This window comes from Oncorhynchus kisutch, linkage group LG24 (assembly GCF_002021735.2).
Source record: "Oncorhynchus kisutch isolate 150728-3 linkage group LG24, Okis_V2, whole genome shotgun sequence".
NCBI lineage: Eukaryota > Metazoa > Chordata > Actinopteri > Salmoniformes > Salmonidae > Oncorhynchus > Oncorhynchus kisutch.
The window spans coordinates 17,488,802-17,502,305 of NC_034197.2; the positions used below are offsets into that span (position 1 = coordinate 17,488,802).

General features: G+C 41.5%; 1 protein-coding gene across 1 annotated transcript in view; it reads left to right on the forward strand.

Annotated features, from left to right (window-relative positions):
* The first annotated feature begins 139 nt into the window (after window positions 1–139).
* Window positions 140–13,504, forward strand: part of LOC109869125 (UHRF1-binding protein 1-like) — a 51,133-nt gene continuing 37,768 nt past the window's right edge. The window contains exon 1 of the mRNA XM_020459018.2: window positions 140–246. Within this exon, the coding sequence (XP_020314607.1) occupies window positions 203–246 (44 nt within the window). The 5' untranslated portion in view covers window positions 140–202. The remainder of the gene's footprint in view (window positions 247–13,504) is intronic.

Here is a 13,504-nt window from a genome sequence, read left to right on the forward strand (position 1 = left end):
GGCGCTAACGCAATATGTGTCAAAGCATGTCTTTGCTATGTCTTATGGGAAAAATACAATTACACAAATTACCCGTGGTGAATAAGGGTCGTTTTTCATTTCGCTGAAGATGAGAGGTGGAGTGGAATGTGAAGAGAATATGCCTATACGCTAGCTAGCTACAAATAAATAGTTTAGCTAGGTTATTCTCACCAACACCGCAATGGCAGGAATAATCAAAAAGCAAATATTGAAACATTTGTCCAGGTAAGAAAGATTGCTAGCTTGGCTTGGCTAACGTTAGCTAGCCATCTGCTTTAAGCTTGGATGGGCCAGCTAGGTGTAATACTAGGTAGGCATGTCAACCAAAAGATGTCCAGATAGAAGGATATTCATGATTTGTTACACAGCCCACTAGTTGTCTTTTGTGTTGGATAAAGCCGCTGGCAATTTCTCAAGCTAGTAGTGCAACACCAAGCAAAGCTGATGCATAGTCTCGCGTGCGAACAGACGTTTTCGTGGAAGATTTAATTCATGTCAGTCACCTTACATAATGAATCAATACTGCCGACTGTAAATAAACGAATCCAGCATGATGTTACCATTTCTCAGGAGTGTGACTGTGTAATAGAGCATGAATGGACCTATTATATTTAACGTTACCTTCAAGTGTTCTGCTTGGACCTCATCACCGTCAGTCATGTAACAGACATGCAGACTTTTCAGGACCGGCCAGCAGTGAGTGTCTATGGACGGGACAGCAGTAATTTATAGGCACAGTATAAGGTCCTGAATGGGGCTTAAACAATTGTGTACAAAATATTTTTTATTTTTTTGAGAAGATTACCGAGTTCCGGACCTGTAGTTACAGCCATGAGTGGAGCCACTCCGTATTGAGAACAATGAAACTCAGGTGGCTTCAGGACTATTCAGAAATTCCTGTCCCTCGTTAGAGTCAGGTTATGAGAGCAATTGCTGACTGTGGGTGTCATTTCAAGTCAGCGATGAATGGCCATCAGCCCTTCCTTCAGTGTCATTTGTCCTCACTTACAGTGGTTTGAATAACTTGGCATTACACCTCAAAAGGATCTCATGAGATATAATTAAAATCAGTTGGTGTGCCTGCCTGCTGGAGTGTAGTGCTGCTGCTGTGCTATTTTGAGAAGATGGTCCAATTTTGGGCTTTTGTTGACAGATGAGGATGTGAATTTTACATGTTTGTGTACTCCCATTATTTCTCTCTCTCTCTCGTACTCAAATAATAAGAAAATAGGTGTGTCTTGACCACCATTTGCCTCATGCAGTGCTTGACACATCTCCTTCGCATAGAGTTAATCAGGCTGTTGATTTTGGGCTGTGGAATGTTATCCCACTCTTCAATGGCTGTGTGAAGTTGCTGGATATTGGATGGAAGTGGAATACACTGTTGTACACGTTGATCCTGAGCATCTCAAACATGCTCAATGAGGGACATGTCTAGTGAGTATGCAGGCCATGGAAGAACTGGGACATTTTCAGCTTCCAGGAATTATGTAGGGATCCTTGACATGGGGTCGTGCATTATCATGCTGAAACATGAAGTGATAGTGGCGGATGAATGACACGACAATGGACCTCGGGATCCCATCACCGCATCTCTGCATTCAAATTGCCATCGATAAAATGCAATTGTGTTCGTTGTCCATAGCTTATACCTGCCCATACCATAACCCCACTGCGCTGTTCTACCTTCTTAAAAGCATTATCAACAAGGCAGGTCCTACAGGCTCTAGTTTTGTCACACCATCCAGGGAAAATGCAGCAGCTACTCTTTCTGGGGTCTGTCAAAATTAAGGCAGTTATACAATTTAAAAAACACTACAATACATTCATAACAGATTTCACAACACACTAAGTGAAGTGTGTATCCTCAGGCCCCTATTCCACCACACATCAACAGCACAAAATCCATGTGTATGTGTGTGTATAGTGCGTATGTTATCATGTAGGTATGCATGTGTCTGTGCCTATGTTTGTGTTGCTTCACAGTCCCCGCTGTTCTATAAGGTGTATTTTTATCTGTTTTGTAATATCTGATTCTACTGCTTGCATCCGTTACCTGATGTGGAATAGAGTTCCATGTACAGTCATGGCCAAAAGTTTTGAGAATGACATATTCATTTTCCCATAGTCTGCTGCCTCAGTTTGTATGATGGCAATTTGCATATACTCCAGAATGTTATGTAGAGTGATCAGATGAATTGCAATTAATTGCAAAGTCCCTCTTTGCCATGCAAATGAACTGAATCCCCCCAAAACATTTCCACTGCATTTTAGCCCTGCCACAAAAGGACCAGCTGACATCATGTCCGTGATTCTCTCATTAACACAGGTGTGAGTGTTGACGAGGACAAGGCTGGAGATCACTCTGTCATGCTGATTGAGTTCGAATAACAAATCAAATTTAATTATATAGCCCTTCTTACATCAACTGATGCCACAAATGGCTGTACAGAAACCCAGCCTAAAACCCCAAACACAAAGCAATGCAGGTGTAGAAGTACAGACTGAAGGCTTCAAAGGGAGGTGCTTGATATCATTGTTCTTCCTCTGTCAACCATGGTTACCTGCAAGGAAACACGTGCCATCATCATTGCTTTGCACAAAAGGGCATCACGGGCAAGGCTATTGCTGCCAGTAAGATTGCACCTAAATCAACCATTTATCGGATCATCAAGAACTTCAAGGAGAGCGGTTAAATTGTTGTGAAGAAGGCTTCAGGGTGCCCAAGAAAGTCCAGCAAGCGCCAGGACCGTCTCCTAAATTTGATTCAACTGCGGGATCGGGGCACCACCAGTACAAAGCTTGCTCAGCAATGGCAGCAGGCAGGTGTGAGTGCTAGAGGTTGACAGATTTATGATTTTTCAATGCCGATACCGATTATTGGAGGACCAAAAAAAAGCAGAATAATGACAATTACAACAATACTGAAGGAACACTTATTTCAGCTTAATATAATACATCAATACAATCAATTTAGCCTCAAATAAATAATGAAACATGTTCAATTTGGTTTAAATAATGCAAAAACAAAGTGTTGGAGAAGAAATTAAAAGTGCAATATGTGCCATGTAAAAAAACTACCGTTTAAGTTCCTTGCTCAGAACATGAGAACATATGAAAGCTGGTGGTTCCTTTTTAACATGAGTCTTCAATATTTCCAGGTAAGAAGTTTTAGGGTGTAGTTATTATAAGAATTATAGGACTATTTCTCCATACCATTTTGTATTTCATATACCTTTGACTATTGGATGTTCTTATAGGCACTTTAGTATTGCCAGTGTAACAGTATAGCTTCCGTTCCTCTCCTTGCCCCTACCTGGGCTCGAACCAGGAACACATCGACAACAGCCACCCTCGAAGCATCGTTACCCATCGCTCCACAAAAGTCGCGGCCCTTGCAGGGCAAGGGGAACAACTACTTCATGGTCTCAGATCGAGTGACGTCACCGATTGAAACGCTATCAGCGCGCACCCCGCTAATTAGCTAGCCATTTCACATCAGTTACACCAGCCTAATCTTGGGAGTTGACAGCCTTGAAGTCATAAACATCTCAATGCTTGAAGCACAGCGAAGAGCTGCTGGCAAATGCATGAAAGTGCTGTTTGAATGAATGCTTGCGAGCCTGCTGCTGCCTACCACCGCTCAGTCAGACTGCTCTATCAAATATCAAATAATAGACTTAATTATAACATATTCTAACACACAGAAATACGAGCCATAGTTTCTGGATTTGACCATATTAATGACCTATCATTTTGAAAACAAAACTTTTATTCTTTCAATGAAATACAGAACCGTTCCGTATTTTTATCTAACTGGTGGCATCCATAAGTCTAAATATTCCTGTTACGTTGCACAACCTTCAATGTTATGTCATAATTACGTAACAATCTGGCAAATTAGTTTGCAATGAGCCAGGCGGCCCAAATTGTTGCATATACCCTGACTTTGCGTGCAATGAACGCAAGAGAAGTGACACAATTTCCCTAGTTTAATATTGCCTGCTAACCTGGATTTATTTTAACTAAATATGCAGGTTTAAAAAATATATACTTGTGTATTGATTTTAAGAAAGGCGTTGATGTTTACGGTTAGGTACACATTGGTGCAACGACAGTGCTTTTTTCACGAATGCGCTTGTTAAATAACCATTTGGCTAAGTAGGCTATGATTCAATGATAAACTAACAGGCACCGCATCGATTGTATGCAACACAGGACAAGCAAGATAAACTAGTAATATCATCAACCATGTGTAGTTAACTAGTGATTATGTTAAGATACGTTAAATAGCACCTTACATTGGCTCCTTGCTGCACTCGCATAACAGGTAGTCAGCCTGCCATGCAGTCTCCTCGTGGAGTGCAATGTAATCGGTGTCCAACAATGGAGATTACCGATTGTTATGATAACTTGAAATCTGCCCCAATTAATCGGCCATTCCGATTAAATCGGTCGACCTCTATGAGTGTGAGTGCATCTGCACACACAGTGAGGCAAAGACTTTGAGGATGGCCTGGTGTCAAGAAGGGCAGCAAAGAAGCCACTTCTCTCCAGGAAAACATCAAGGATAGACTGATATTCTGCAAAAGGTACAGGGATTGGACTGCTGAGAACTGGGGTAAAGTCATTTTCTCTGATGAATCCCCTTTCCGATTGTTTGGGGCATCCGTAAAAAGCTTGTCTGGAGAAGACTTGGGGACTGTGAAGAGACCTTTGGTGGCATGTCTTGTGGGATATATGAGTGTCTGAGATTTGTGGTAGTTGTTTAAACAGACAGCTCGGTGCTTTCAACATGTCAATACCACTCACAAATACAAGTAGTGGTGAACTCCTCCACTTTGAGCCAGGATAGATTGACATTAAAGTTTGCTCTCTGTGTACATCCAAGGGCCAGCCATGCAGCCCTGTTCTGAACCAATTGCAGTTTTACTAAGTCCCTCCTTGTAGCACCTGACCACATGTCTGAACAGTTGTCCAGGTACGACAAAACTAGAGCCTGTAGGACCTGCCTTGTTGATTGTGCAGTTAAGAAGGTAGAGTAGCGCTTTATTATGGACAGACTTCTCCCCATCTTAGCATTGTATTGTCCCTAATACAATGATTTTAGATTTTGAAATATTTAGGACTAACTTATTCCTTGTCACCCATTCTGAAACTGAGGCTCTTTGTTAAGTGTCATTACTCAATGCCAGTGGCATGCCGTTAATAAAGTTTGAAAAAAGTAAGGGGCCTAGACAGCTGCCCTGGGGAATTCCTGATTCTACCTGAATTATGTTGCAGAGGCTTCCATTAAAGAACACCCTCTGTGTTCTGTTAAACAGGTAACTCTTTATCCACAATAAAGCAGGGGATGTAGAGCCATAACACATTAGTTTTTCCAGCAGTAGACTCAGATCGATAATGTCAAAAGCAGCACTAAAGTCTAACAAAACAGCCCTCACATTCTTTTTATCATCAATTTCTCTCAGCCAATCATCAGTCATTTGTATAAGTGCTGTGCTTGTTGAATGTCCTTCCCTATAATTGTCTTGAAAGTATTTTGTTAATTTGTTTACTGTAAAATATCATTGTATCTGGTCAAAGACAAATTTTCCCAGAATTTTACTAAGAGTTGGTAACAGACTGATTGGTCTGATTTTTGATCCAGTAAATGGGGCTTTACTATTCTTAGGTAGTGGAATAACTTTTGCTTCCCTCCAGGCATGAGGGCACACACTTTCTAGTAGGCTTAAATTGAAGACATGGCAAATAGGAGTGGCAATATCGTCCGCTATTATCCTCAGTAATTTTCCATCAAAGTTGTCAAGTCCTCGGTAGTTTGTCATTGTTGATAGACAACAATAATTTTTCCACCTCTTCCACACTCACTTTACGTAATTCAAAATGACAATTTTTGTCTTTCATAATTTGGTCAAATATACTTGGATGTGTAGTGTCAGCGTTTTGTTGCTGGTATGTCATGCTTAAGTTTGCTAGTCTTGCCAATGAAAAAATCATGAAAGTACTTGGCAATATCAGTCGGTTGGAGGCGGCTTAAGGAAGAGAAATTAACATTCAGTTCTCTGGTGACAGCTACGGTGGAGATTGCTGCAGTTAGCTTGCCAATTGCACGCTCCCTCAAAGCTTGCATGCTCACTAACAGGGATGTAAACAGATGTGTGCACAAAATGTGAGAGAAATAAGCTTTTTGTGCATATGAAACATTTCTTGGATCTTTTATTTCAGCTCATGAAACATGGGACCAACACTTTACATGTTGAGTTTATATTTTTGTTCAGTACATGTTTAGGAGGGGGTTATAGCGTAGCCTAACCAATTCTAAATGGCACTAGCAGTTCACAAAGTAGCTTAAGCTGATTTGTTTCAAAACTGCAGCTCGTTGTTGGAACACATTTTCTTACTTCAGTCAACCAGTCCGTTTTGAATTTGTAAAAAAAAAAAAAAAAACACAAGGAATGTAGCTCGTGTATCCCATCAGATACGTTTTTATATGCATTTATTTCTGTAGTCCTAACGGGAGCTTGTGTGCACTCAGCACGCAATTGAGTGAATGAGACACTGAGGGGAAAGGGAATTTAGGGAGAAGAACAGTGTGATGCTTGGAATAGATTAGAGACTGTTACTCATACTGTCGTGGTTGTGTGTATCAGACAATAGCCATAGGGAAGGCTGCATCCCACTTATTGATGCCACTACGTAGGCTTACAAAGTCATCTGTCTTTAAATGCAGCCTACAGTTGCACACCTTTGCATTTAGAGTTACGTAGAAGCGTCAAGCTTTTGTTTGCAACAAAACCGGTTTAGGTCTAACTCTGACAGTTCTCTCTCTTCTTGTATGCCTGGCAATTACTCTCACTCTGTTAGTAAGGGCAAGGTTTTTGTGGTGAAATTTGTCGAGATCTCACTCTGCTCCGCTGTATGGGGCAAAGGCTAAGAGGCATTGGCCTAACTCCAGTATGTCAGTTTGACACATGTTTTGCTTTGCTCTGTTGCTCCAATTGTGGTGACTGTTAAATAAATCATATTGTTCACTAGATAGGAGGTAACAGAGCAAATTCACAATGGCATTGAGAGCATACTGTAGCCTCTCAATTGCATTCTGACAAATGGTAAATATCCTAACCTTTTTTCCCTGTTATGGGACAAAATTAGAATTATGGCTTATTCGCTGATTTTGTCTTTGGTAATTAGCCTGAAGAGCTCCGGGTCTTCTATCCAACTGACGCTTCTCCCTCCCTGTACTATGACATTCGGCTATCATTATCAACACTGACTATCAGCTGTGGAAAACCATTGTCTAAGTCCAGACCTGCAACCAACATTTAGTTTTGTTTTTCGAGCTTCTTTGAGATTTTCTTTGTAATAAAAAGCGGGAAATAAAATACATCTGTTATTATTGGTAATTGTATTCAGCCTTTGGTTTGGCTTAGGGCTTTATTTCGCCAGAGACACAATGTTGCTTTGGATTGTAGCTTCTTCGAGACTGCGAGTGCATTAGTATGACACATGGCCTGCATTAGGTATGACTGTTTCATTCCCCCTCCTTGCATAAACTATAATAAGGACTTGTCAGAAAACATAACTCTCTTGGAGTGTTAGCACACAAGAGAAACTGTGCTAGAATAGAATAGCTAGCCTTGCCGTTTCAGTGCTGCAAGTGTTTGGAAGATGCAGACATCATGTTTGAGTTTGTCCTCTAGGTCAGTTCCATGTTACCCACTCAGCAACTCCCTGGCCCTGCTGAACTGCCCAACCCAGTCAGCTGTCTTGTGGCACTGTTTTGTTGGCCAAACCGAGTGGTCAACATCAGTGCTCAATTCTGTTATTTCCAATTTCCACCCATTCCTTAACTCTCACTCAATCATGGTCTTTCTCTGGGAAGAATGACAACAGAATCAAAATCACCAGGCTCTACCAAGCGCTGGATACATCACCGTTAGTGACAGGCTCTGTTACTGACCGGGATTCCTGTTTTGGCTGTACATATCATATAAAACAGGAAGATAACATTGTGGCCTAAAATTGACCAAATCTAGGCCCTATGTGGCAAAAGATCGGTAGAAAGGGATATGACAAGTGTTAAACCGTGGCTATATCAAAATGTTGCTTTTTTGACCACACAACATTCCTCAGCAATATTCCTTGTCTTCAACCCCATTGGACATGAGACTATTGAAAACACTGACTAGTACTGTACTGAAAACAGCTCAACAGCATCCTTTCCAGCTCCTCATGAGTTGCTCTGGAGTATTTCGATTTTGAGAAGAGGGAGATTTTACATGGGGCCTGTGAGCAACAAGCATCAAGTGAAACACTTGAGTTGTGTTCAAAGCTCAACCCTCTTAACCCCCTTAACCTTTGTGTGGACTTCATGGTGGACTCCCACACACTGTAGTACTAAACAGGAGCTGCTCTCCCACAGCAAGCGTTAATGGGGTGCTCAGCAGTGTGTGGCTGGTTGGCTTCCCTCTGTTTGAGAGAATGCCCTGAAGTCGACGTCTGTTATGAAGGGATTTGAGAGACTAGTTAAGGAAAATATCTCCTCCATCTTACCTGACACCTTAGATCCACAACAATTTGCATACCACCCCAACAGATTAATGGATGACGCAATAGCCATTGCACTGCACACTGCCCTAACCCACCTGGACATACCTATCTAAGAATGCTGTTCATCGACTACAGCTCAGTCTTCAACACCATAGTTCCCCGCCAAGCTCATCACTAAGCTCAGGGTCCTGGGTCTGAACCCCTCCATGTGAAACTAGGTCCTGGACTTCCTGACGGGCTGACCCCAGGTGGTGAAGGTAGGCAACACCTCTGCCACGCTGATCCTCAACACGGTAGCCCCACAGGGGTGCATGCTCAGCCCCCTCCTGTACTTCCTGTTCACCCATGACGGCGTAGCCATGCACATCTCCAACTCAATCATCAACTTTGCTGACGACATTGTTGGCCTGATTACCAACACCGATGAGACGGCTTACAGGGAGGAGGTGAGAGCCCTGGCAGAGTGGTGCCAGGAAAATAACCTCTCCTTCAATGTCAACAAAAGGAAGGAACTGATTGTGGACTACAGGAGACATCAGAGAGAGCACGCCCCAATCCACATCGACGGGCCGCAGTGGAGAGGGTCAAAGCTTCAAGTTCCTTTGCGTGGACTTCAATGAGGACCTGAAATTATCCCATCACACCTACAGTGTGGTGAAGAAGGCACAACAGCGTCTCTTCAACCTCAGGAGGAAGAATTTTAACTTGGCCCCTAAGACCCTCACAAACTTCTACAAATCCACCATTGAGAGCATTCTGTCCGTATTTATCATCGCCTGTTATGGCATTTGCATTGTCCTCAACCGCAGAGCTCCCCAGAGAGTGGTGCGGTCAGCTGCTAAACTGTGTACGCAGCCATTCAAATTTGAGTTAGCATAGGATCTCTGCAGGCTATGAGCACATCTGTGAGTGATCACTGTCCATGATGTGCCTTGATCCTGGTTGATGGACAAGGGAAGCTCACTTTGCTATGATGACAGCTCACTTTGGAACTAAAACCTGGTTTTACGCAGCATATTTCATACTGACTGGTAGATGGCTTGAAACCTTTAAAAAAAAATTTTTTCATCAAAGACAAATATCACTTTTCCAGGATACATTTTGTTCTCCCTTTCATTCATAGCCAGGCCATTATGTGTTGAATAAGCCCTCGAATTGTTGTACCTCAAAACAATGCTAATCCCCAAAACATTGCTGTGGCCTAGTTTTAATGAATACCCTGATGGTTTGTATGGTGTTCGACTACAGCCTATTTATTCTTTTCACCGGAATACATTAAAATGCACGGCATTGTTAAAAGGGTTGGATCCCCAGCTAGGACGTGTTGGAGGCTGTGTTTTGAATACCTTTTTTCCCCTCTTCTCATTATTGATCTGGGTTAGTGTACATCAAAGCTACTGAGAGTGCAGGCTTTTGTCCAGCCCTGCTATAAAGGATGGAACAAAATCATGCATACCCAGTAGCTCTAATATAATAATATAATTTATTCAACTTTTAAAGTGCTATTCATTAGATAAAGAAATCTCAAAGCGCTGTAAAGCAACAACAAAAAGCAAGATATTTAAAAACAAGATCATTAATCATCATGTGTAGCTCAAGAGACTGAAGTTTGAGAAAGTTCATGGCTTGATTGAGGTCAGCGGAGGGAGGAGGTGGTCAAAGGGGAGACGTGTAGGGTAACAGTCTATTTTCAGACATGGACATTTCATTATGGGTTGCTAAAGTGGTCTTGTGGAATGACATTAGGCCTTTAACCTAATAAAAACAGTTCTGTAAGAATGGGGTTTGTGAAGTAGGCCTAATGCATTATCACAGTTTGTTGACTATATGCCTGGCGTGCCAATATTGTTCTTCTCGGACCATGTTTATTATATTTCAAAACTCAAGCTTTGATTACAAAATATATCAGTTGGTGTAGCACTTGCGAGGCACAGATGAGCATAAATTGCAATAATTTGCTTTTTTATTTTACTGGACTGCTGGTACCTGCATCTGATGGTCATGGTGCTTTCAAGACAACTGGGAACACAGAAAAAAACAAGGTCAAATCATGACGTCAGTGATCTTCAGATCGGCATGTCAGAGCTCTAGAAAGATGCCAGAGTTTCCGACTTGGAATTCCGAGTTGGATGACCATTAAAACCGATTTTTCCCAGTCGGATCTAGTATTTTCAGAGTTCCCCAGTTGTCTTGAACACACTGAAGTCAGAGATTTCCGAGTTCCCAGTGGTTTTGAACACAACATTAGTCTCAGCGGAGGGAGGGAGAGAGCAGCAGAGGATCCGCCTCTCATGGTCCCTGTTCTGTCCTTCCTTACCTCCGGTGAGACTGACCAGAGAGAGGGGACACCGTCTTCCACCTGATGGCAAAACTCAAGTCGCACCGCATCTGCCTCATGCATAAATTCCTGTTGTTCCTATGACCAGAGAAAGTGAAATATTCCTTGAAGTTAAAATAAACATAATAATAAAAACACATGGCTATCGATACACTTAGCTACTCATTCATTGTAGCTCCAGCGCGAGTGGAAATAGGGATTTTATAATAGTGTTGAATTTAAACACTGATAGTGCTGAATAAAATAATTCAACATGAGCGCACTCATAAAAACAGCATCTCTTTGCTGTATTCTTTGGCACTCTCTCTGTGGTCATGGTTTTAAAAGTTATTAAATCTTACGTAGGCTAGTATTAAACTGCTGTGGCCGGGGTCGTGGAAGCTTCGTAGGTGATTTGGACTATCTGATTGGCCAGGGCAGTAGGCGCACTCGATTTAGCCAATTATCTCCCGGTCCGCGGAGTTTGTTTTTTTAAACAAATGAAATGGTTTAAAATGGGAACACTTTGCTTACCCACTGCGCAGGGCTTCTGAATCAAGTGCACCTACCGCCAACAGCGCAACCCCTGCCACAAAAAAGGAGCACAAGCCTTTATCACAGCTGTTACCGTTGGCTTTTCTACAGAAATGTTTGGTGATCGACTAGGAATGCCTTAAAGATCGACCAGTCGATTGTGATCGAACGGTTGGTGACCACTTCTTCTAGAGTCAATGACACACCAGTATTGTGCCTGGGATATAGATTAGGAGGAATGGTTGAGGTGGTGGAGTGGTTTTACCTGTTCACCTTAGCTTAACAATCGTTAACGTAGGCTGACAGAGGATATATCACTGTTATTTACAGGGCATTTCCATCTAAAAAGGACCCATGAGCATCAATATGTAAAGTTCATAGGAGCATGTTAATATGGGTGTCAAATTTAAGCTAAGAGCCTATACTTTTGAGAAATTTAAGGCATATACACATTTTCTACCATTTCCCATCTTAAAAATGTGGAATAAGCAAAGGCTTTAATTTCTGGTCAAACAGATGGAAATGGGGTCTTAGACAACATCTGCCGAAAAAGCTTAAACATTGCCTTGTGATGGAGAAAAACATTGATAGTGACATATTGCAATATTATTTTGGGATGATATATCGATATTTGATTGGTTTGTAGCTAGCGCTAGTTGGCTGTACCTGTGCCAAAACTAATCCTATACCTTGTTCTCCATCTAATTTTTAAACTGACCCAACATTTCCAGTACTTTTATTTATCTGAATGATCAAAACGTGTTTTCTAATGTTCTCTTGTCTCTCTGCAGCAGACAGCAATATGTTTGGAACATCAAATCGCAATAAAAATGCAGTATCGAATCGCAATACATACAGAATTGTGAGAATCGCATTGAATATTGTATCGGCACCTTAGTATCATGATAATATTGTATTGTGAGGTCCCTGGGGGCGTTCTTCTCGTATCACAAAATTGAAATCCATACCGAATAGGATTCATTAAATTCTTACCCGTAACCTGCCTCCAACAAAATCCGGGCATTACATAAAAAAATATATATATTCAATTTGGATTCGAGGTGATCCAGATCCGATTAGGGTGACCACAAGTCCCGGATTGTGCAGGACAGTCCTGCATTTTGGCTCTGCGTCCCGCAACCAAACAATCATGTCCCGCATTCTATCAACAAATTCAGACACCACTCTATGAGATGAAATGGTTCATTTGTCCCGAATTTCAGTCATAAATTCCGACCTGCCCCTTGCAGTCACGTTGTGTTTATGAAAATACATATATCATAAGGATGTGGTAGACTAAGCCTGCTGGTGAAGCCCAGTTCTCCAGTTGTTGTTGAGATCTGATATTCTGCCCAGCGCAAGACAAAAAGTAATGTCATTGGCCTATCGCCAACCAATCATATTTCTCAAACCGTTTCGGCCTTCATTTCAGCCAAACTTGGAGAGGACAGTTAGGCCTAATTACTTACAAAAATGAGATTTCCTTTATATGAACTTTAACTCAGTAAATCTTAGAAATGGTTGCATTTTATATTTTGGTTCAGTATCGATAACAGTAGACTGAAAGATATGTCATTTCATCAAACTTTTGAGGCTCACGATGTTTATTAAGATGCTCATTCAACAAATGTTCTGCTACTTCACTAAATTAAATCCCGCTTATAGAGTCTCCCTTCCTAACTGTTTTACATTGACTGAGACCAATCAGAAATTTCCCTGGCCAAATATTTGCAGATTTTGTGGTCTCCCATTTCTGCATCACCAAATTTTGCGCAGGCAAAAGAGTAAGCTAGGTGTGCTTCAATTGCTAATTCTTTGCGCGGACTGCAGGAGCCTCGCTCCGCCACTTCTCACAATGGTGCTTGTTTAGTAAAGTTTAGATCAAAGCTGAATCAATGTCTTGTAAGATCACATAATGATTAATTAGTATTTGACATAACATATCCAAATGTATGATAGGGCTGATGACCCAATTTAGTCGACTGATCAATTGTTTGGTTGATAGGCTGTTGGTTGACCAAGATTTTTTTAGTCGAGCAATATAAAAAAATATATATCATGGTGTACAAGTAAGCTGTC